Source organism: Phoxinus phoxinus, assembly GCF_949152265.1.
Source record: "Phoxinus phoxinus genome assembly, chromosome: 19".
NCBI lineage: Eukaryota > Metazoa > Chordata > Actinopteri > Cypriniformes > Leuciscidae > Phoxinus > Phoxinus phoxinus.
The window spans coordinates 24000248-24025776 of record NC_136894.1 but is presented as its reverse complement, the minus strand read 5'-3'; the positions used below and the strand labels follow the sequence as shown (position 1 = coordinate 24025776).

At 37.0% G+C, this 25529-nt stretch overlaps 1 protein-coding gene across 4 annotated transcripts; it reads right to left on the bottom strand.

Moving 5' to 3' along the window:
* Nucleotides 1-3759: 3759 nt before the first annotated feature.
* cnot3b (CCR4-NOT transcription complex, subunit 3b) lies at nt 3760-24199 on the bottom strand. 4 transcript variants are annotated; one of them, XM_079590083.1, is made up of 18 exons: nt 24005-24199; nt 19763-19826; nt 19477-19544; nt 18665-18739; nt 18265-18354; nt 17799-17927; nt 14654-14749; nt 12738-12951; nt 12521-12648; nt 11521-11574; nt 10441-11431; nt 10188-10293; nt 9494-9635; nt 8084-8180; nt 7838-7994; nt 6883-7015; nt 6414-6539; nt 3760-5345 (listed from the first exon to the last, which is right to left on the bottom strand). In XM_079590083.1, the coding sequence occupies exons 2-18, from the start codon at nt 19785-19787 to the stop codon at nt 5247-5249; spliced, it is 2730 nt and encodes a 909-aa protein (XP_079446209.1). In that variant the 5' UTR covers nt 19788-19826; nt 24005-24199; the 3' UTR covers nt 3760-5246. The 4 variants fall into 4 exon arrangements, with proteins under 4 accessions (XP_079446209.1, XP_079446208.1, XP_079446207.1 ...); XM_079590082.1 differs by having other exon boundaries at nt 12738-12957; nt 19763-19823; nt 24005-24178; XM_079590081.1 differs by having other exon boundaries at nt 12738-12957; nt 24005-24168.
* Nucleotides 24200-25529: the final 1330 nt, after the last annotated feature.

The following is a 25529-nucleotide window of genomic DNA, read 5'->3' as shown; positions in this document are numbered from 1 at the left end:
CGCGAGAATTGATGAACATTCTTAAAACGGGATGGATTTTAACTTATTTCTTTCCGAGAAAGAACAGAATGACATAGTTAAACGATAGAGTTTAGCTCTTCCATTTGCGCGACAGAAATGTATAAAAAAGGGTTGTGCTATTGGTTTCCATGGTAACCGCAGCATCCAATGACAATAATGATTCTTGATTGATTTCTCTCTTTTTTTTTTTATAAGGTGAATACCAATAAATCAAGAACATGTCCGAGTCCATTTTGAGTCCAAAATCAAAATAAATTATAGTAGTTATTTGTTTTTATTCAAGGACCATTACTGGTATTATGATGACAATATATTCATGCATTTAATTTTTCCTGTTCTGTAATGCTAACAATCGCATTCAATGAAAAAACTAAATAAATTCTAGTAGCCTATGTCATAAATAATTGAATTAAGGCAATTTAACAATACTATAATGTTACTGTAATTTACACTAATTGAGAAATGGTAAAAATGACTTTTAATGAACATCTATGTGAATAACTATTGGTAAGAATGGGGATAAAAAACACGATAATCGGGGGTAAGTATCTCATGAAAATAATTACATTATATCACAAACTGTATATTTTATTTAGGGTTGAAATATGACTTTTTATTATTATTAAAAGAAGACAATGCATAATAATAATAATATAATAAAATATTCAGTATAAATTATTCAGTAAACTATCAAATTATTCTTCAGACAAAAATAGAGAATAAAAATGCATAAGCTGAATATTTGACCTTTAAGAAATCATGTCACACCACACATGACTAAAGACTGCAAAACAACAAAAAGTGATTAAAATGAAATGGTGAAAATCTTCACTTTCTCTTAACATATATTTGATCTATATTATTTGTCAACTGCCTGTATGTTCACGGAGTCATTTTTACTCCTGAGTGATTCAGTTACTTGAATGTTGATTGTGATTGAATCAGAACGAGTTCCTTTTTGTCACTTGGCCTAAAGTGAATGTGTTACCTCTCACACCAGTATAACAGTAGCAGAGTGGCCATGTTGCATACATGTGAGGTCTTGGAAAGCTGGCATTGGTTATCACACATTGTGGAAAAGGCACGATGGTTTCAGAAGGCATTCTGGAGGAGACTGCATTGCTCTTAAGTATCATACCGCAGTCTGAAGGCAGCACACTTTAGGACATTGGGGTATGAGCATTGCGATCTGCAGTGACGTGAGAGTGAATGTTTGTATTTGGGGCATGCCAATGACTCCCTGTGTTGCTGGAGGCAATGGTTGGGTCAGTCTTGTCACTGTGGGAGCTTCATGGTAGTGAACCTGCCAGAAGTGCTCGTAGCTTCGCACACACATACGCGCTCTCACACACATCCAGATGACTCAAACGGTCCTGCAGCCGCTGGCCCAAACCAAATGAGTCACAGAGCCGCACACAAAAATAATCACACAAAAACACGGAATCACGCGCTCACACATGCGTGAAGAGAGGAAAAATGTGAAAAACAGGTTCAGGTGTGGGACAAGTTCAAGGATGCCGTTTTGTTAGAGTGGTTAAACACCAGAGCATAAAGAGTTCGGAGGTTCGGTCAATATGATGTCAATGCATTGGGATATGTCTTTTACACGATGAATAATATCAATGCACACTGGCACACAAAAGCGCTTTGACTTCTAAGGCACTCTTAAAAATTTACAAATGTAACAAACTAGTCACACTTCAGTTTAGGGTCCATTTCTCACTATTAACTAGTTACTTATTAGCATGCTTACTATGATATTGGCTGTTTATTAGTAATTGTAAAGCACATATTAATGCTTTATTCTGCATGAGCATATTCTTCATCCCTCAATCCTGCCCAATACCTAAATTTAACAACTACCTTACTAACTATTAATAAGCAGTAACTAGGGCCCTGTTTACACCTGATATTAAGATGCGTTTTGGTCGATCAAATCACAAGCAGACGAGGAAGACACATTCCCGTTTACACGACTTCAAACCAAACTTGAGTCTTCAGCCGATAAAGTCTAAATCTGGCTTTATCGTGCTTCCCAAAATGTTTGCGCATTAGGTCAGTAGGCGGAGAGTGGGGTTCAAAACGCATTCAAACCACATGTTGTGGCTGTTCAAACGCATTCGACCACATGAGCGCCTACGAAAGCAATCCGGTCGAATGTGTTTTCGACTCTGGAAGTGGTTGAAAGCGGACCAGCTCAAAACGTTTTAGACTCCGTTTACACCTGTATATAGCGTCGTCCACTTGTGATCAGATCGAATCTTAATACCAGGTGTGAACAGGGCCTAGGAGTTTATTGAGGCAAAAGTCATAGATGATAGTGAGAATTGAACCCTAAACTGAAGTTACCAAGCATAAAATACCAAGCATTTATTTCAAAGACAGACATTTTAAGTAAAGCATTTCACAAAACGTTAGTTCGGTCTTAAATAAAACATATTTACTGTTCAAAATGAAAATGAGGAGTGCATTGGACTGGATTATGATCACTTCATAGTTCATACATTCACAAAAAAAAAAAAAAAAAAAAGTGAAGTTAGCTCTGAGCAACATTTGTTTGCAGATTTAAGATTGTTTGTAATGCAGTGACATTCATTTTGTGTGGTTTTAGTCACCACATATTTTGGGGCGCCACTGTATCCTAAAGTGTATTACTTCAATGTGCACACAAGTTTGCAGTAAGCTTTTTTTTTAAATGTTTTTGAAATATGTCTCTTATGCTCACCGGGGCTGTATTTATTTGATTAAAAATACAGTAAAAATGGTTACACTTTATTTTGCAGTATGTGGACTTACCTAAGAAAGTACTGGTAATAAGGTAACTAGATGGGTTAAGGTTAGATTTAGGGTTAGTAGTACCTAGTTATTACCCAGTTATTGTAATTGTAAACTATAATACGCACATTGTATGTACATCGGGAACAGAACTGTAAAATAAAGTGCTACCATAAAAACAATAACATTTTGACTATTTAAAAACTGTGCTACTTAATATTTTTGAGGAAACTGATACTTTTTTTCAGGATTCTTTGATGAAAAGAAAGTTCAAAAGAACAGCATTTGAAACATTCAATGACGTCACTGACAATTTTGATCTATTTAATGCACCTTTGTTTAATAAAAGTATCAATTTCCTTAAAGAAAAAAACCTTCCTGGCCCCAAACTTTTGAATAGTTGAGTATGCATTCAGTAATACAGAGCATTGACTACAAGCTTTTTGTTAATTAAATAAGACATGAACAGAAATGATTTTATTAATCATTAAACCAACAACTTGCCATTCTTTATGAGCCAAAGACCATCAGCACAAACCGAAAGCCAGTCTAGAACGGCGTGTGAGTGGACTGGCAGAGATTTCCCCATCTGCGCTTTAAAGTGTCTCAGCTTCAGCTCCATTTCCGTACTAGCAAGAAACCGTGAGCGATCTAGAACCAAGAGAAAACACAGATGCTCTGACTTTCAAAAACCTGTCCCTCACTTGGTTTCCACCCTGAAAGAGAAGACAAGCAGAGGGATAAAAACAGAGAAAAGTCCTAGTGCTGCTGGGACTGCACAATACCGCTCAGCTAATCAAATCTAAAGCCTGGAAATAACTGTTAGAATGGGTCTAAATTAAAACGATAATCAATTTCTTCACACGGCAGTTAATATATTATGTTACTGGAAGCAGTCTCATGAGAACAGTGTAATTTCAAAACAGATGCTCGGCGATGATGAAAACCCAGATGCCCTCTTTTTGTAAAGTAATTATTTTATTTATATTTTACAGTCTACTGTCATTGCAATCTTTCATTTTCTCAATTTTTTTTATTACTCCAGTCCACTTTGCAAGTGTAATATTCCATGCTGTTTAAATGTTTTTTTGTTTTTTTTTTGTTGGGGGGGGAGGGAGGGGTCAACAGAAGGAGAACAAATGTTCTGTACAACACTTTTCCAGTTAGGAAAAAAAATATATATATTCATAATTCACATTTCTCCTCTCTTCCACACGCTCATCGAGAAAGATAAACGTTACGATTAAAACAAGGTTGTGCGCGTACGCATTTTCTAAGGTTGGGTATTTAATGCCCGATTCTTACTGAATTGTAATGAAATTTAAAAATGTCTGACCACAATCCTCTCCACAGCATGTTTTTTTTCTCATTAAATGAATTCCGTGGTTGCCAATTTATACAGGACAAACAAATAAGGGGAACAAAATGTCATAAAATGCTGGAACATTTATGAGTGCCGTTGTGAAATGAAATGTTGAAGTTTTAGTGAAATCTGTAAGACATGCAAGTCTCCTCACAAGCCTGTCGCTTTCAAAAATTCATAGCGAATTTCAACTGGAAAAGTACATTTACCCTAGTAAATGAACATATTCATTATTCCCTTTCTGAGTCCAAAAAAGCCCTCTATATAATAACTTTTTTGTTGTTGTTGATGAGAGAAACAAACCTGATCTGAGTGACGTGTACTTGGCCTCATGTTTGTTGTCTACAAACAAAAATAGTGTGCTTGAGCTGGCCAGAGACTCATTCGGACTCATTATTTGGTGCCACAGTGATAGAACGATTATGAATCTCAATATTAGAGTTTGGGACACACGCTTGCAAGCTTATTAATAGCTGTGCTTTAATCAGAGCTTACCAGACTGGGGTGCAACTACCCCCAAAATCAAGCTTCCTAAGAGAAAACAGCAGTTGTTATGGCTTGGGTGGACAGATATATGCAAGATTGAAATGGTTGTGCATAAGAATTTAATTGCTGATGTTTACTTTAAACTAATCATTTGCTGAACAACACAGCTGTAGCTCAGAGGGCTTGAATTAGTTTGGATTTAGGTTATCAATATAGCAGAACTTCAGTGTTTTACGCAATTAGCCATGGCTAAATAATTCATCCACAAAGATTTGAGTTTATTGTCATCTTGCTGATAGGGTGAATGTTCATTCAACTTCTTCTTTGGCGCAAAAATGCTCCATAAAGTTCTCAGAACGGGGTGATTTACCAGCGGTAAGTCTGATTGAATGAGAGGGCGGAGTCACAAAGAACTCGGCTGGTGGGCGGGAGGATTGTGAAGAGTGGGAGGGGCTTCAGATGCATTATGCACCAGCGAGACATAAAACAGCCTCGCATGTGCATCTGGGTCTCCTCCCCAGTGAATGAAAGAGAGTGTACATGTGTGTGTTGATTCAATTCGGAATGTCGACAGTAGTCCTCCGTTCTAGTTGACCATCCGTCACTGAAGGTCCCGGTCCTCAAGGTACCTGTACTCAAATGTAAATCCTTCCTTTTTCCTCTGGCCCCATTTCTCGTAGTCAAAGTAGATATATGTTCCCTGTAGAAAGACAGAAACAACGAACCATTCAGTTACAAATTATTATTTTTTGGGTTATATTCACACAGTTCTGGTTATTAAGATTCCAAAATGAAGTACTTGTAATTATATTATGGTTTAAAATTCTTTAAAATATTTAGATAATATAGATTACATTACTAATTACTATTACAATTTTCAATATGCAATTTAAAATTAGTAACTGAATATAATTTGTAAGTAATCTACCCAGCACTGTATTCACATATACACTACCGTTTAAAAGTTTGGGGTCAGTAAGATTTAATAAAAAATATAAAGTCTATTATGCTTGATATTTTTGTGGAAGCCACTGTAATACACTTTTTCAGGATACTGTGATTAATAGACTGCAATGATTGGACGAACATTATTTGGTCCTGAGACTTCCACAGAAGATATATAACCAGTCAAAAGTTTGGAAACATTACTATTTTTAATATTTTTGAAAGAAGCCTCTTATGCTCATCAAGCAAGCAAGTATTTGATAAAAAAAAACAGAAAAAAAAACAGTGCTATTGTGAATATTTAAATAAAATTAGAATAAAAAAGAATATTTTATTATACTTTAAATATAAATTTATTTATGTGATGCAAAGCTGAATTTTCATCAGCCATTACTCCAGTCTACAGTGTCACATGATCCTTCAGAAATCATTTCTAAGAATACTAATTTCTTTAGAATTGATTTTCTTTTGATCAGTAGTGTAAGACGACACTATTAATAAACCAGAAATACAACATTGTCCGATTTTGTTTGTGTGTGTGTGTGTGTGTGTGTGTGTATGTGTGTATGTGTTTTTCTTGTTTTTATACTTTGCACTTGTCTTGGCATTCACCGTGGACAGCAAAGAAACTTGTTTTCCTCACTGTGCATATGACAATAAACGCTTTGACTTGACTTACGCATCCCAAGTTGGTACATAAAATTCACTTTAGTCAACATATTGGTGAGACGTATCACTGTACAAGTTAGCGGTTCTTGGCCAAAATATGATAAAAATGGGACCAGGGCCCCCAGAATCAGAATACAGCAACAGTGTGACTCACTTGCTCAAACTCATCAGTGATAGTCTTGGGCTCCTCGTGCCTCTGGAACCACATCATGTACTTTGTATGGAACCGCCATGACTGTTTTTTCAAGGCCTTGGCTGCTAGATACTGCGCTTTTGTACCCTAGGGAGTGGAAAGGTGGACAATCTGTCATTTACCAGAAATACGCTAATAAAAAGGGACTGTAATCTGACCGTAATGCTGAAATCCCACTCAGAGATCAATAGTGATCTCTATCTTTCAATCAAATGCAAGCCATATGTGCTTACTAAAAGACTGTTTGCAGTTACTGTAAATGTGCAGACACACACAACACACACACACACACACACACACACACACACACACACACACACACACACACACACACACACACACACACACACACACACACACACACACACACACACACACACACACACACACACACACACACACACACACACACACACACACACACACACACCTCTAGGTAGTAAAAGATGAAGAAGAGGGTCTCTGTAGACAGTCTCTGGTAGAACTCCACAGTGTCAGAGTGGGTAGGTGGCATCTGGTGGTGAAAAGGCAGTGTAGGACAGGGGTTCCTCATCAGGTACTGCCTGTGTGTCCAATAAAAGAGTAAATGATTAAGTGAGTATTCAATCGAAACAAGTGTGCAAGTCAAAAAACCCTATTAAACTCAAAAGGGATAGGATGAGATAGTATTTTTGAGTGGATTTAATACGGAGAACCTAAGAATTCAAAATTAAGTGATAAAAAAATAGGTACTTGAACAAATAGGTTTTTTATTAATTTGTTACATTTAGTTAAATAAATAAATAAATACATTAATACATTTTTGTATTATTATTTTTGAAACTGAATGTAACTGATGTACCTACATACTAAAAAAAAACAAAAAAAAACATATATGCAAAAAAGGACTTAATACAAATGGAAATAATACAAGTAATACCAATAGGAACATTTTGGTAAATCAATCAAATAATGTGTCAAATTAAACTAACCTCTTTTTAAATAATTAAATCAACGTGGCTGCATCAGGCTGATCAAACAAATTCTCATGAAACTTGTTACTATTTAAAGTGACACGCAAAAATTCTAATTATATAATTTTTTTTATTAAATCCAGTGTTAGTTAAATGACAGCAGATTTTATGAGATGTCTTGTGGAATAATGAGCACTGTGGCTGTTTAAAGGGCCAAATATTTTTCATTCGGCAATGCCCCCAAAATATAGTTGCATTAGATATTTTAGAATTGAATACAAGAAAAAGAAATGACTGATGCAAAACATGGTCACATTGGAGTACAAGGTTCCAGGAATTCCCTCGATTTTGAGGCATGTGTGTAGTCAGCTGTCAGAATCAGTGAATACTAAAAAATCGTATTTGTGTGTGTGTGTGTTGGTGTACGCTCACCTGATCCTCTCAGAGTCGGACGGGTGAGGCATGTGCGTCCAGGCGGACTCCTGCATGGCTTGCTGGTAAAGTTGCTCTTTGGAGAGGGGGACGGGACCCAGTGGACACACGCCCAATGAAGGGGCGATGCTCACCTCCGAAAGAACAGATTGAGAAGCTGGAGGACGGTGAGAGAAAGAATGTTACCAACAACATAGAGAACGGGGCAAGATAACCTTACAGTGTTGAGTACTTGTTGATACTTACCACTAGAGATATGTAGCGCAGACAGCTCTCCTTCTAACCCTGAGCCCTGGGCGACCCTCTCTACCATCGACTTTTGAGAACTCAGAGGCTCCTGAGGCTGAAGAGAGTGAATGCAGAGGGGAAAACGCATTGGTCAATAAAAGTGGACTCTAGTGATCTAGCATGTGCTCAAAACAATTAGGGATGATTAACAATTTCACTGGAATTTCCCAGCAAAACATTGCTCAGAACATCACACTCCCTCCACCGGCTTTTCGCCATCTCACTGTGCATCCTAGTGCCATCACTTCCTTATGTGAATGGTGCACACGCGACCGTCCATGTGATGTAAAAGAAAACAAAACTCACAGGACCAGGCGACCTTCTTTCCCTGCTCTAGGGTCCAGTTTGGACGCTCACGTGCCCATTGTAGGCGCTTTCGTCGATGGAAAGCGGTTATCAAAGGCACTCTGAGTGGTCTGTAAGTGTGATGCACTGTGTGTTGTGACACATTCCTCTCATAACCATCATTAAAATTTAGTGTAGACAGTAGACCTTCTGTTGGCTCGGACCAGACGGGATAGCCTTCGTTGCCCTCATGCATCGATGAGCCTTTGGCACCCAACACCCTGTCACTGGTTTTTAGTTTGTTCCTCCTCGGGCCACTGCTGCCGACCCACAAACCATGCCGTTTCAGAGATTCTCTGACCCAGTCCCCTTGCCATAACAATCTGTCACTCAGATATTTATTCCTGTCCATTTCTCCTGCATCCAACAAGTTAATTACAGGAACTAAGTGTTTGCTTACCATCTAACCTAAGCAGACCTTAATATGTGGCCTTGTTAGATGAGATTATTTATTTGATCAAAAATAAATAAATACTGTGAAATATTATTACAATTTAAAATAACTCTCTTTATATTTTATTTATATCTTTATTTTGATATATTGTAAAACAATTTATTTCTGAGATGGCAAAGCTGAATTTAAAGCATCATTACTCCAGTTTTCAGTGTCACATGATCATTCTATGCTGATCTGGTGCTCAATAAACATTTCTTTATTATCAATGTTGATACGTTATGAATATTTTTTAGGAGCCTTTGAATAGAAAGTTTAAAAGAACAGCATTTATTAGAGTAGAAATCTTGTGTAGTATTATAAATGTTTTTACTATAATTTTAGATCAATTTAAAGCATCCTTACAACAACGTCTGAACGGTAGCATATGTGTCTTCGCATCTAACAACCCAGGCTCTCATTCATCTAAACTTCTTGTTGCATTCAGGTGGTGAGCAATAATTAACGAGTAGTTTCCTCATCTAATCTTTGCAGAGCACTATCGGGCAACAGCGATGTAGACTTCGCCTTCAGACCCACACATCAAACACACATTGTTGCTGAGTATGTGCAAATGTTGTGTGACTGACCTTGATGGTGTCGGCAGCCTGTGTGTATGAGAGAGGGCCATTCAGCAGGCTGCCACCGCTTGGTTTACTCTCGCTGTACGATGGTGAGGGCGAGCTGGGCGGCAGTGTCATCGACCCCAGAAGGCTGGACCCACTGTCCTTACTGTTTTAAGAGGAGGGAGAAGAGCATATAGAAAATTGTTTTAATTATGAATAACATGGATATGTAATTCAGAAGGTTTTTTTTCCCAGGAAAGTAGTGATATTAGTTTTAATGCAGGTTTTCCATGTTATTCACCTCTAGATTTGTACATTATCTGAAAAGTGGCGTTTGCCCTGGCACAGAACTCTTTTATATAATATAGCGCTTTATACAGATTGTTTCAAAGCAGCTTTACATTAATAAACAGAAAAAAAACTGTGTTAATGTTGTAAAATTCATCAATTATGAAACAAATTCAATTTCAGCTGTAAAGCAGCTCTACAGAAGACATTATCATTATCAAATCAATTCAAATGTTGTTCTCATCCGATAGTGGTAGTGCAGTTAAATCTTTAATAAGACTGAATATTACTTGTCTTTGTTGTCTGTTAATCGAATATCAACCTCACAAAAAAAGGTGTCACAATGCTAGGGTGTTGTAGGTGGTTGCCAGGGCATAGCTTCTTAACAGGGAAGTGGTTTCTAAAGTGTTGTGAGTGCGCCAGTACTCACGGCTGATTTGTTGAGGAATTTAAGGATGAGGATTGGCTGGTCTGTGATTGGCCGGCACTGTTGAGGGCAGAGTCTGACGTGCTATCTGCTACCACAGCACTATAACCTGGAAGATGTGGAAATATTCAAGTACAAATGTGAACAAAAGATGTATTTTTTATAAATATTTTAGTTTCTTCTTATAATGCAATACTATTTTCATAACATATGTATTACTTTTTTTTTTTTTAAATTACAGTTATCCTGTACTCACTTGTACCACCATTTTGTTTCGGCCCACTGGGTGGCCGCGGTAGCGCGGCACTTCCTGCTGCATTTCCTGTCCCAGATGACCCTACATTGCCACCGATAACTCCCACGTTGCCACCGATAACTCCCACGTTGCCACCTATAACTCCCACGTTGCCACCTATAACTCCCACGTTGCCACCTATAACTCCCACGTTGCTGCCGATAACTCCCACGTTGCTCCCTGAGATCAGTGTGCCTCCCACAGGGCTGGGAGCTAGCAGAGGTAAAGGCTCCACAGAAGACTGTGTGGACCCAAGACCCAAAACACCAGGCCCTGAGCCCAAGAGGCTTGTGGAGCCTAGACTTCCGTTAGTCCCCACTGAGGTTACGACTCCACTGGAGTTTGTACTGCTAATATTCGTTCCAATCGATGCTGACAGCCCGCTGCCTATGCAACCTGCGGCGGCCGCTTGCGCGTAAGGCGCTGGGGTGGATCCGCTCAAAAACCCAGTCATGCTGCTCAAGGACGCCGGCATCCCTGACAGGACTAGAACGGGCATCTGGTTCGGGCTACTCGTCACCGACATGCCCTTGCCGAGGCCCAGACTGGAGGAAAGACCCGTACCCAACGGAGGCTGGCTCTGTGAGCTGGGAGTCAGGGGACCCGGTGTGCAGGGGTTGGGTGGTGACGTGGACCTGGATGTTGGGAGTAGGATACTGTTGTTGGAGGAGGCAGAATTGGTGCCGGAGTGGGAGGAGACTGGGGTTTTGGGCTGGTGCTGCTGTTGTTGGGATTGCTGTGTTTGTAGCTGTGTTGCTGAACTATAGCTGCCAGAGTTCTGGAGGGGGCCGCCCATGTTGCCTAAGAGGCTGCTGCCCCCTAATGCCAAGCTCCCGCTGATAGCGACAGTCGCCAATGAGATCAAGGAGCTTGAAGAGGCTCCCGAGGATGAGGATGACAGTGAGGAAGAGGAGGATAGCGATGAGGATGGATTTCCGTTCTTGATAGGTGACTGCAACATAATGAGAGGATTTTCAGTTAACCAAAACTGGAAAGAACCATAAGACTTTTAGAACAGTGATTTTACATATCTTTTCTCACCTGACTAATATCACTGTCTGTCGAGCGACCTCTTTTCTTATCATCTTCCGAATTCTTATCAGCGCAAATGAAAGAACATGACATGGAACAAAAACACACCAAAACAAATGACTGAGTTTCTTTTTACTTGCATTGATATCCATCCACATCCATGGCATTCAAAGAGAAAATAATTTTTAGTGTTTTAGAAGTTAAGAAAAATATCTGTCCATGAACAAATCAGGGTCCTGTATATTGAATGTGCTATTTGTTTGGAAATATGATGAGATTCAAATACATTTTCATGATAACTTGCATAAACTTCTATTGGATAAATTTGTCTGCTGGTAAGCAGGTTTGAGAAATCATTTGTTGCTCCGACTAGGGATGCATCAATATTAAAATTCAGGCTTATAACTGATAATTCGATATTTATTTTCATGTTACAACCAATAACCGATAAATAAATAAAACAATAAAATAAATTAGAAATAAAATGAATACATGTACCTTGTTATAATTAATAATTTAGTGTTATAATTAATAATTTAGTTTAAAAATTTATTATTTTTATTTTCTTTTTTTAAATTAAGTTTTTAAAGATTTACTGACGTATAACTGATAAATTAATAAAAAACACTTGAATTAAAATGTATACATTTTATTATTACAATTAATAATTAATTCATTTTTGTATTATTTTAAAATTAATACGTTGTAAATGCTACAAGTGAATTTAGGCATCACAACATTATAATGTTCATTATGAAAAATTCATAATAATAAATTTGCTCAAAATTATGTTATGAATTTATTTGTGAATTTTAGATGTAAACAAAGGTAATCTAAATGTAAAAATCTGTAGAAACAAGCATGCACAATTAAATATCCAATATCAATAACATAATGCCATGCCAATACCAAAAACATTTAAAAAAATCTATTATTGGCCAATAATAACCAGTATGGAACTGATGTATTGTGTATCACAAGCTCTGATTAAACTTTGTCTGATGCTCACCGTAGTGCAAGTAGCCGGAGAGGGAGGTATGGGAGAAGATGACGTTGTGGAGGTTGGTGTGGAACTGGAGTGCTGGAAGATCTCGTCCTCTGCGTTACCAGCTGGAGATGTGGTACCAAGTGGCTGGGCTACAGAAAGGGAAAAAAAAAAAAAGTGTTACAATTAAGAATAAAAAAAAAAACACAACAGAATTCTGACATGTGCACCAAACACTTACGAAGTTCCTCTAAATCAAGGTCATCATAGATGAACTCATTCTCCTCAAAGTCTGGATCCTGAGAGGAATCAAGGTAGTACTCAACGTCATCTTTAATCTTGCGGATGGAATCCACATCTATCGAGTCATTGTCCAGCATTCGAAGAATGGTTTCCAGCATGAGGATGTGATACCGGTGCCTCTCGATCAATCGTTTCAGTTCCTCAATCCGATCCTGCTTCTGAGGTCACAGCATCAAAGCATGGACAACATATATCATTCTCATCACTTTAACAGAACAAGTGAAACTGCTGGAACTAACAAAATGGTATTACCATTAGTAAAAAAAAAAATTTTGGGGGGGGGATATGCACCATGGTCAGTGTTGTAATGTAACGGAGTACAAATACTTCGTTACTGTACTTAAGTAGAAATTTCACGTATCTGTACTTTACTTCGCTATTTAAATTTATGTCAACTTTTACTTTTACTTCACTACATTTCCTAGATAAAATGTATACTTTTACTCCGCTACATTTCCACTAAGCATCTTCGTTACTCGTTACTACAAAATAAAATCAAAAGAAATGTGGGTTTGAGGTTTGGCGAATCACTGCTCCTAGATTGCATGACGCACGCTCTATTTCAGCGTAAAGCTTGTTTGTTGCCATGGAGGAGGATGCACAACTGAACCCGTGGAAGCGCGAGCCGCGGCCGCGCGCGAATCCCAAACGCGACGCTTCACGAGATAAGATGCAAGTGGCTAAACTAAACTGCTGATTTACGATAGAAGTTTTAAACGACCGACATAAATAATCAGTTTGCAAAGCTCATCTTCGGTAAGGGGAGATTTACAGGTAAAGATAAAGAGACTGAGGGAAGAAGAACGAGAGATGGAGATGTGAAAGGAGAGCAGGTAGAGCAATAGCCTTTTGCATACTGTGCCCAGAATGAGAATAACTTTATTACAATGGATTCCTATTTAACACAGATATACATGTTTTTTGCCAATGACAGTGGAAAAATAATATGCCCCCGAACGCCCTAGCAAGATCACTTTTGGGACCTCTGTATTTATAAAACCCTGTGTACGGCTATTGCACTGAATATAAAATTATATTTTTGAAAAATACAATGAATTATAAGGCTGTACAGAACAGTGCACTATTGCAGACTGATTTTTTCTTAGTAGAGCAGCTAACTTAAAGTAGGCCTACATGCAGTGCGAGATAAACGATAACACAAGTACAGTAGGCTACAGGCTACAAAACACAAACAACAGCAGGTTGTACCAGTTAATAGTATGCCTAGTATAAGAAATCCACAATAAAGTTCACAATCAAAGTTAACCGCTTGCTTTAAAAAAAAAAAAAAACTTTTTACTTTTACTTAAAATACTTAAGTACATTAAATATCAGAAAATTACTTTTCATACTTAAGTACAGTACAAATCAGATACTTTAAGACTTTTACTTAAGTAATATTCTAAAAGGTAACTTTTACTTCTACCAAAGTCTTTTTCTAGTACCATACTTGTACTTTTACTCAAGTATTGCTTTCTAGTACTTTATACAACACTGCTGACCATGGTAATCCCATAGTACATGTTAAGTAACCTGGAATCATTAGGCACTAGAGTATTACCATTTGATACAGTCAAGATTTTTTTGCATTATAAATTTTTTCATTAAAAAATATTTAAAAAAATGAAATTTGAGTGGTGAAGTACACAATAAATATCTTTGGCATTAATAATCACTAATTGATTTGTAATTTGTCATTATTCATGGTTCACCCATTGCTGGGTTTGAATCAACAACCTCTTTGTTTACAGCCCAGAAATTGTATTTTTAGGCTAAACAATCCCTGATCAAACAGTTGCATTGTAAAAAACAAAAAGGATGAGAATAAAGAAATCAAGAGGACATTTAACGGACCTCTTTGTCTCCTTTCTTTTTCTTGGTCAGGACAGAAAGCGATTCAACCTCGCTCTCAAACTGGTCCACTTGCATGTTCAACGTGTCTATCGTGTTCTGGGGAAACAAGGTACAAAGCAGAAGTAGATGACATCATTAAATAATGCAAACAGAGCAACAGTCGAGATGTACATGTCTTTTGCAGAATAGTGAGTTGAAAAGCTCGTGACAGTGAGATGGACGCAGCTTTCAGAACCAGGCGTTGCAGCGGCTTTCCAAAGACTGTGCACACAAAAAGAATGATGGGAAATGGCTTAAGGTCACATTTAACGCCGTTTGACAAATTTTCTTGGGCGAAATAAAGTAATTTCGATAGAAATACACACAATCAGGGATGTCACGCAAGTGTGAAAGATTTACCCACACAGATTGCTTGCAGACTACTGGGTTTGACTTCAGTATAAGCTATGCTTCATACATAGCTACAATATTGAATGGACATTTTGTGAAATCTTGCTAATGTAACCGCACTTTAACTGAGGTCACAGTTACTTTAACATACTGCTGAACTCATGTCTTATCAAACGAAAAATCGATGGAAAAAAAAATCCAGATTGTAGTATAATTTAATAATAGATACTAGGGACGCACGACATATCGACCACCATATCGATATCGCCCGATATATATGTTCATTTATGTGTTATCGTTATCTGCCTGATAATAAAAAAATTGCCCATTATATAATATCTGAGAAATAATGAATTATTTCCTCCAGCTGAGACACTTCAGATGCGCACTGTTCGCCATGCTGGTTTTGAATTGCTGGAAATATGATTGGAATCACTTCAAAAAAGGACAATACAGTTAAGCGCAACATGTGCAAGGCTACATAAAATTATATTGAGATTATTATTGAGTGCTTGGGACATGGCTTTTAATGGTGACTTTAAAGACCTTTGTTTTTGTAATCAGGCTCTCAAAAAAAATGTGGGTCTAGATTTATCTGCAAATATTTTGGCTTTCAAATATAAAGAATTATCGGCTAACATTTCTTATCGGTGTATCACTAATAGTTACACTGGATTAATTGTTCATCATATCAATCTTTATGTAAAAGCAATATCAAATACATCCCCTTCACTGGCATCCAAGAATGCGATCACAATATTTGCCTTTGCATACATACAGTAGATTGCTGGACCACTACAAGTGGGAGTCCAGCTGCTGTTTTTTTCACTCCTCCCCTGACAGCAGCCGCCTACTATCATCTACATTAAAAACAAGGCATTTGGCATCTAAAATAATCCTAATGTTTTATCATATTTTGTCAAGACACAAATGCTTTTCAGAATGACAGGAATATGTGTCAAGTCAACATGAAATCAAAACGAATCCTAATTACTTTCTTGATGCACATTACTTGTCTTATTGTGAATTATTTATTGGTGCATGTTAGTAAAAAACAAACCAAAAAAATCTAGGTCAGTCCTACTTTTCCACATTACAGGAGTCAAATGGCTGCAAACAATTCGCAGTGACTTTAACTCGAGTGCTTCACGCTAGGGGTGTAAATCGGACAGTTCATCATGATGCAATATTGATTATCTCAGCCAGCGATACGATTTGCCGATACCTAAAAAAAATCTGCGATACGATTACGATTCGATTCAGGGCTATGTCGATTGATTTGTCGATATTTAGATAAAATGTGCTAAGTTTACAAAAGCAGTTACATTTTTATTAACTCAAATGCAAGCAAAATATATAAAATTAACGTTGAATTAAACTCTTTGGAAATTGCACACCCTCTCCCAATTGGGAAATTTACAACAACAACAACAAAAACTAAATTACACATTCGTTTTTATAAATAAAGAAACACTGCGGTACTTTAGTTAAATAAATTATTAAGTTAAAAATAAATGAATATAAAAAATAAAAAAATAAAGCTGTTTTCCTTGCCTGTCCATCTGTTTTTGCAAATACAAAATGTTTCCAAACGCAGGCAGCAGGCACAAAGTTTTCTGCGTCTGCTATAACGCATTCGCAATCTGACACACAGGCAGACAGCATTATGAGTAGGGCTGTCACTTTTTATTCGATATTCGAATATGCATTCGAACATGACGTGAAATATCCGTAATCGAACTTCAAATAAACTACCCGGTTTTTAAAGTGCCATGTAGCGCATTTTTTACAGTCTATGATGAGACCGTTTGTTTTTTATTTTAAAAAAGCGTGTTATTTTGAAAGCGTGTTACAGGCTGTATGTTATAGTCAGATATGATGGCGCGCTGCAACACGCATCACCGCAGATGATCTATTCATCAAGCGTCAAGCCAACGTGCAAACTATCGCAAATCAAAGTGAAAGTAAGTCGCGGACGCTTTAACACACAATAATAATAATCTTCATTAAAAGTAAAGAAACAAAATAATCTTACCAGGGCTGCCGCTCTCTCTTATTGCAGTCTTTGATGTTAGCTGATGATCAATAAAATGCAGCTAATATCTGTTGGTTTCGGTGACATTAAATCTGCATATAGCACGGGAATTGAAGATCGGATTTATATCCGTTTTAAAACACATGTAGGCCTATATGACCAGGTGTAAATGGAATCGTTTTGATAAATCAGAAAGCTATCCGATCTGAGAAAACGCATGAAGTGGCCAGGTTTAAACATCCCCAGAAACGCAGCAGGCGGCCAGAGCATCCAACATCGTATGACTGCATACTTTCCTGCACAACCGGTCGGCACCTTGCCAGATGCATGTGTAAAGGCAAGGTTTATTTGCAAGGATATGAGGCCTATAAGTGTAATTTTGGGAGTCCTGTTTATGACTGTCCGACTGTTAGTAAAGTGTTTATTGAATCGCCGTTACGTTTTTTTTTTTTTTTCGCGGGGGGTGGGGGTGTAGATATTCGAATATATTCGAATATGTAGGTTGGTATTTGATATCCGTTCGAATTTGATTTTTCTCAAAAGTGACAGCCCTAATTATGAGTAAACGAAAATGCGTAGATGGACGGTGCATGAGGATGTGGAGAGTGTCAAAATAAAGGTACCTCATATTGATATTTTACGTGTGGCATCGATGCATCGTACCGTTGCACGTTTGATCGATGCATTGTTACCCCCCCTACTTCACACAGCCGTTCTTACCGTTAGCCACTGCCCGATCTCTTCTTTCTCTTTCTGTGCAGGATCGATTTTCAGAGCAAGGCCGAGACCCTCTTTAGAGTATGCTTTCGTTTTGGTTTCCCGTTCCACAATTTTAAACCGCTCCATTTGCTGTTAAAAAAAATCATAAATCAAATCAAAACTAAGTACCACATTTTGTTTTACCGTGTGCCAAAGCTGAGCACTTTTCTCCGTGTTATTTTTCAGAATTTGGATTTATTGGTCTTATTTGGATTTAGTATCAACATTACATTAAATGATAAATAATTGATTATTCATTTATTTACAAAAAGGTCTCAAAGTTCACATCTAAAAGGTTTCACCTTACTGAGAACATTGCTAATGTACTTCATCCAATAAAAAAAAACTGATTTAAGTTGTTCAAACATATTAAATCTGGCATTATTTATTAGTATCAAGTCTTTCTGTTAGATTTAAACAGACTCACCGTCTCAATGAGTTTGCGATTCTCTACTAGCTGTCTTTTGTCTTTGATCTCATTGGAGGCGACCCATGTCTTAATCTGGTCACGAAGGCGCTGCAGAACCAATGCAGACAGAAACAGAAAGAGCATGCAGGAAGAAAGAATGAAAGAAAATTGAGCTGGACACCTGAAATCAAGCATGCCGACTCGTCCTGTGCCGCCAAGCACAGAGGACACGCGCATACATGACCCTCGGCATGGGTAGCGCTTGTCCTCATGGTAACCAATAAAGACAAACACACCGCGAGCAGTGAAACAAGCCAGTGTATTACAAATTAAATGAAAAGCAGTTCAATCTTTCAATAATTCATTTGATTCACCTATGGCCAAAAAGTGCAGTTTGAGACCAACAAAATATTCTCACCTGTAATTTTTTAATCTCTTTTTTGAGGTCAGACTCATATTTTTCTTTTTGGTTTGCATTGGCTGCATTGTGGAGCTGAAAGGGGGAAAATAAATCACAAACATATAAATTATTTATAAGTTCAGGATTCTACTTGGCTTGAATCATAAGAAGGTGATTGTAAATTTCAATAATATGCTGAAAACTCTATGCATTGCATATTCTATACATTGGGCCTCACTCAAGAAGCATGAGCAGAACAAATGTAGGTGTACTTCCTTAAAAACTCTTCATATTCTGAAATTTCTTATAGATCATTGATTATTACATTTGTTCATTGTGGGATACTGAGTTTGTTCATTGTGGTTTAATATAAATGCTGAGCAAGGTTGAATTTTCAGCATCATTACTCATACAATTTTCAGTGTCACATGATCCTTCAGAAATCGTTCTAACATGCTGATTTAATGGTAATTATTGTCAATGTTGAAAACACAAACAATGTTGTGATGCTTTTTGTCAGGATTCCTTGATGAATAGAAAGTTGTAAAGAACAGCGTTTATTTGAAATAGAAATATATTATGTAACATTATAAATGTCTTTGCTGCCACTTTTGGCCTAATTTAGTGTGTTCTTGCTAAAAAAAAAAAGTAGTAATTTCTTACTTTTCAATAGTGTATTTATGCATTAATCAGCCCCATCTAAGTTCACAACCCAATTTGGATCTGTTGTAAAATATTACTCTTAAAACATCAAAAATCAGAGAATGCATCTAAAATGTAATTAACGTGATTTAATGAGCTTTACAAAAAGAGCTGTAGTCGTTTCTTACCTTTTTCCAAATGTCCTCGAACTGCTCTACCCCTTCTGCAACTTTTTTCAAACATCTGTCTATTTCGCCTGAAGAGAGAGGAGCAAACCTTCAGTACATGATGGGATGGGATGAGACCAGGCCATATTCTCAGAGACACGCGTACATGGGGTTGATACAGCAGAAGCATGCTAAATAATGTAAGCTATTAATGTAGCATTCTCCTCAAACTAAGCTGCATAAAGATATCTTCCAAGAAGATCATTAAACATAGCCTATATGGCCCAGAAAAGCCCGTTCTCATTACCTTGAAGTTTTCTTTTATCAGCCATGACTTCCTGACTATGACGTTTTCTTCATGCCTTCATCTACTGAAAGAAATAGAAGAGAAAATTAGCACAGTAGCTCTTCATTCATGGTAAATCAACTAGCATAGCAGGGCTCCAGACTAACATTTGAGAGCAGTGATTGCGATAAATTGTTATGCATTAATAAGTGCAGTTACATGTTTATTTTTTTGGAAATGCACATTTGACAGTAAAGCACTGAGCTTGAGTTCAGATGCAGATAACATTATCTTAACATTAACATCCTTATCTAAAAATTCTACTTTTATTAAATGCACCATTGTTCATTTATAGCATCATATCTGCAGCTTCGGTGATTAAAACATCACTTGCTTGCTTTCTGTGTAATTCATTAGCAACTTTAAGAAAAGTTAGTTTTTTATGGCACTGTGACTTTTCCTTCATCAGTAAAACAAAATTGCCACACTTTAACAAAAAAATATTTCTTGACAATTTTATATTTTAGAACAGTGATTTTATCATGTCTAAAAAATAATCCCTGGGGACAATCTTTAAAGGATGAACAAATAATGTTTATGGTCATCACATAAAAAAACACATTTCAACTGGATAATATTTAGAGCTTTGAAGTGCTGGAAAAAGAGTGAAGCAATTGAAAGTACTTGAATTTTACCCTCAAAAGGTTGTACGGACCCTGAAATGAATAATGTAATAACATTCGACTATATCTGCCACAATACCATGGTTACAGTTAGCGTTACTACATGAAATCCATAGTGAATGTTGGGGATTTGTGGAATGAAAAGCCTTCTATAACTTGTTCGTTCGTGGCACAATGTTTCTCCTGGTTTCCACGGCAGCGCTGGTTTATCTGACATCTATGGTTTATGACAGAGAATTCTGCCCCAAATTCAAACATTTTCTCACTGGATCTCCCAGCGCGGTGTAATAACGCAACGCTGTCGCTTGGTCGAGATCAGGCCGCGAGAAAACCTGTTTTGGGCTCGCGCTGCACTGTCTATTATTGGTCCGAGGCTCCGAGCTGATAAACGGTCCGCGCTGCGCAGCTTAAGCGAGTAGTGTCGTTTTGATCCACTTTCATTTCTCATATGCAACAGAAATGGCAGCTCTTATCTGTTGGGCAAAGTGGTGGTGGCACCAGTGCAACCTCTAACACATTTTTTTTGTACCGGCAGGAAAACATTTGGTTGCAGTCTGGAGCCCTACATAATCCCTTACAAATGACTGGATTTGTAAGAAACAAGACACATTATAATGTGCTTCAAAGCCAGATGTCCAAATAAAGAACACAAGCCTTTTAGACGGATGGCCTATTTTATAATTATGTTTTTTTCCCCCCTGAACTATTAGTTTAATTACTGTAATGGCACAGTGACGTCATTACAAACCCACAAATTGACTCTTGTGTTGCTGTAGGGAAGGCTGGACAGGTTTGGCTTGAATATAAAAATGCAAAATTACTCTTTTTCCCTTTAGTAATTGGTGTATTTGACTTGTCAATAAGCTGCAGTCAGAACCATCCTTAAATTAAATGTTAAGAAAATCAACCATAGTTTGTTTATGTTTGCCATTTGGGGCAGGGTTTTATGGTGTTATTTTACCATATATAAACCTGCATGGAAAATAATTATTATTAGATTAGATTGGATTAGATACAACTTTATTGTCATTGTGCAGAGTACTAGTACAGAGACAATGAAATGCAGTTAGCATCTAACCAGAAGTGCAAATAGCAATACGTGTATATTACATAACATTTTTTTATTATGGTTCGATAGAAAAGTCCAGGGTTTTAGGTAGAGAATAATATAATACCATGGCAGTAATAAATAATAGTCTTTGGTAGCAGTCTTTGCAAATAATTGTACAGAAAACAAAAACCGACGTCATTGGATGAGATAAAATGGTGTCAATGTTTTGAAAGCGGCACAGAGACACAGTGTTTACTCTCTCTTTGGAAGTCAACCTATGAAATGCTTAAAGTTACAGAGTTGTTTCCGCACATATTGTAGCGCTTACACGTTTTTAATAAACATTTTAATAAAAATACCTCCAACGCAAAGAGCAATTGAACAATTCTGCTTACGAGACAACTAAGCCCTTATATACTGGAGAGTTTGCTATAATTTTACAGATTTGTCTGTAAACATCTCTACAATAAAACAAAATCTGAACCGTTGAGTTTAGATCCAGTTGCATTTGCATCAAGTAAATAAATCTAGTAAAAAAATCATGTGTTTACCAGTGTGTGTAGACAGGCATGTCTCATATATACCAATGCACATTCAAAGCACACATTTGGGATGCACACAAGTATGCCGGTGGGAAATATGAAGATGTGTGATCTCAGTCTAAATTTAGAGAATGCATTAATGTATTCTTCGCACATCTCACATAGTAGAGATGCAGACATGTAATCCGTGTTTATTAGATTCAGAAAGCTCAAGGGTTTCGCTCAACACAAGCAGCATGTACTTAGAAAAAAAGGTTCAATGGGGCTTCTTGGCTCCATTTTAAACAAACTCTGCCTTTAAAGATTGCAAAATATTTTCATGTTAAACAGTTTCTAGTGATAAAATATGCTTATTAGCTGTTTAATTAATAAAATGACAAATTTAACTTAATTCATTAAAACACAATCCATAAAATTATCCAACGATGGGAACCCCTCAAGTTTCTATACAGAACCTTTTCTTCTAAAAGTGTACAATACTTACAAGGCTTTTCAAATTAAAGATCAATAAAAAGTTGAGATTGCAAATAAAGACCTGGGGTTTTAAACGAGGGTTGTAGTCTGTTTCTTCAGTAAATAAAAAAGCTCCTGATGTAAAGGCACGCGACAGCAAGAAGCATACTTTGAAGCCTACATGTATAAATGATTAAATAGCTCCTTTCGGCCCTTTTAAAGGAATATCCGCGTTTACACAAATCTTTCTGGAACTGCACTGTCAAGGCTAGTTACAGTGTGTATACAGAAGAAATTGATTCATAAAGAAATTTACGCATATATTGCTTTTGATTTCAATTCGGCATGAACAACATTGTGGTAATCTTTCCTATTGTGACGAATATTTGAGTGAAACGGCTTCTTGAACAAGAAAAAGAAGTAGGGTGGGCTTGATCCAAATTGCTTGTCCATTTGGAATTGTTTTGTGAGATCTTTGTGAGTGACAGGTTGTCCCACTCTCACGCCAGTAAACGTCAGAGAAGATATGTTGTTATATGAGGGACGGAAAGTTGAGGGCACATTAATAATAAAAAAAACTAATAATAATAATAATGAGCAGAGATAAATAATTTATAACAAATAGTGCAATATCTACGTAAACAAATTAAATGGTCAATTTTGATGTAATGGTGACTTTATCCTGGTTTTGGTCATGGTCAGTAAAAACATTTGATTCACACACTTGAAAGGTGTAAACAACAGTGACAGGAAAAATATGCCTATATTGAATGATGAAACAGCAGAAATCAAAATGAAGCATTCGTGTTATCAGGCAGATTTCTAACTAAAGTGATCACTGTCCAAACACAGATGCATCAGCTTCATTTGCCACAATGAAGAAAGACATTATTTCATATCCATGCACTTCAATAATGACTAGTTCAAGTGTGACTGAAGCAGAAACCTAATATTGTATAGAAACGTGACACTCATTCAGCAGTACTTCTTATCATTTATAATATAAACAGAGAGGATGACAGCTGCATGTCAATCAAAATTCTCTGACACAGTCGCGCGCGTCCATTGAGTTCTCGCAACAATGTAGCGCGTGCAAACACAACAGCTGGCAGTTCTCGAGCTGATCCTCCATCGGATATGTTAACAGTTTAAAGTAAACCTAAAACCCCAGATCTCACAGTCCTGGTGATAACAGCTCATTTGGAGCGAGCTCGGTTTTAAACGGTACTAAATAATATTTCAGCAATATGAAACCAGAGACTGCCACTGTCTTTGCATGCATGTGGCTTCTTTTATAGGCTCTTATCCAACTTCAATTGCATCCACTACTTTTTTTACGTGACGAGACACTGATGCGATAATATTAACACTTTAGATGAGTTAGAAAGCTCAATTCCAGCAAGCAGCTCGCGAGCCTCTAGTAAACGCGACCGGCTCGAGCTCTTTTTTTTTTTTTTTGGCTGGGATACAAATTGGAAAGGAAAAAAGCAGCATGTAATTGGAGTTACGCTCCCACGTTGTGGGGATGTTTTACCTGATTTTCCTGAGTTTTACTTTCCCTCTTAATATCCCCTTCAGTTCCGCCACAATTCCACAACTTTTCACGCTATATTTTTATTTCCTATTATTTCTATTCGCCAAACAATCACTTCTCGCATCAAAGATGGCCGCCAGGAACACCTCCTCCGCTTGTGTGCTGGAGGCTTGTGGTCCCGCCCACTTAATCGCCATTGGGTGCCGGCCATCAGTTATTTTCTCTCATTGGGTAAGATGAGCTGTCTATCTACTCGCAGTGCTTGACAGCTTCCGTGCATAGCGAGTGGTGGTTGGTGTAAATGGAGAGGTTAAAGGTGCACCGGGATGTTTTTAAATTGTCCGACTTGGACTTACTATTATGTACAAAAGTAGGAAGTTTCTGACAAACCAGCAGTTTCTTCATTCACAGCCAGTTTTAATCTACCATGCTTCTCACCATCAATGCAGTTATCCTTGTCAAACAGCTTGCTTGGGAAAAAGATGGATGATTTGTGATATGAAAGCTCAAAACCTGCAAAATAATTTCTAAACATAAGCCTTAATCTTTTAGACCTTTGATCAAGCATTATACTCTTGTTATTACAAATCATAAATCAAGACTGTAAAGATGGTTTGAAATGAGTTTATGTTTTTATTTGTACATCTTTTTAAATTTAATTTAACAAGGTCCCTTTGAGACACAATATCTCTTCGAGGGAAATAAAAAATAAAGCTTTATATAAACTACAATTTTAGTTTAATATGGAAATTAAACAAATTAAAAGAATGAAACCTAAAAATAGTATAAATTAAAATATATATATATATTAATAAATACCATGTTAATATATAAATAATAATAATATAGAAACTCTTCAAGTTCTTGAAAGAGTATTATTGAGGGATAAAATAAGACAAACCAATAAAAAAACTTTTTTAAGTGATATTTATATGGGCAATCCAGTGCACTTTTATTTGCCAATGATTTATGCTCTGCGGTTATTTTAAAATCATTTGAAGAAGAAAAAAAATCAACAAATTTCTCAAATAAGATGCTGTTTGGTGTTTTTTTTAAATGCATAAGAAAAAAAGCATCTTCAAAAACCATTCCATTAAAAGACTGTCGATTGTTGTAAAAGCATTTTACTACTGTTTACATAAGAAAATCAAGACATTACCAAAAGTATTCAATGAACAGAGAATGAGATGGAAACACATTATGAACAACTGACCGAGTCGACATGAAAACACACAAAAGGCCTATACGTTTTTCTATCAACCATGAGTCTTACAGTGTTTGTCACCACACATCTCGATGTTCAAACCACAATGAACATGATTAGACTATAGATTTGAACTAGACAACAGCATAAAAACTGGTTTTAATCAGAACACACCAATAGAAAAGTGTTCGCAGCATGTTGCTGCACGGCAGTGATAAAGTCTTTAATTTGACAGAGAAAGAGAGGGAGAAATAAGTGATTAACTTTGGTTTGGATTAACAAAACGACCTCATAAAACCAGTTCAACACAACTATCAGCTC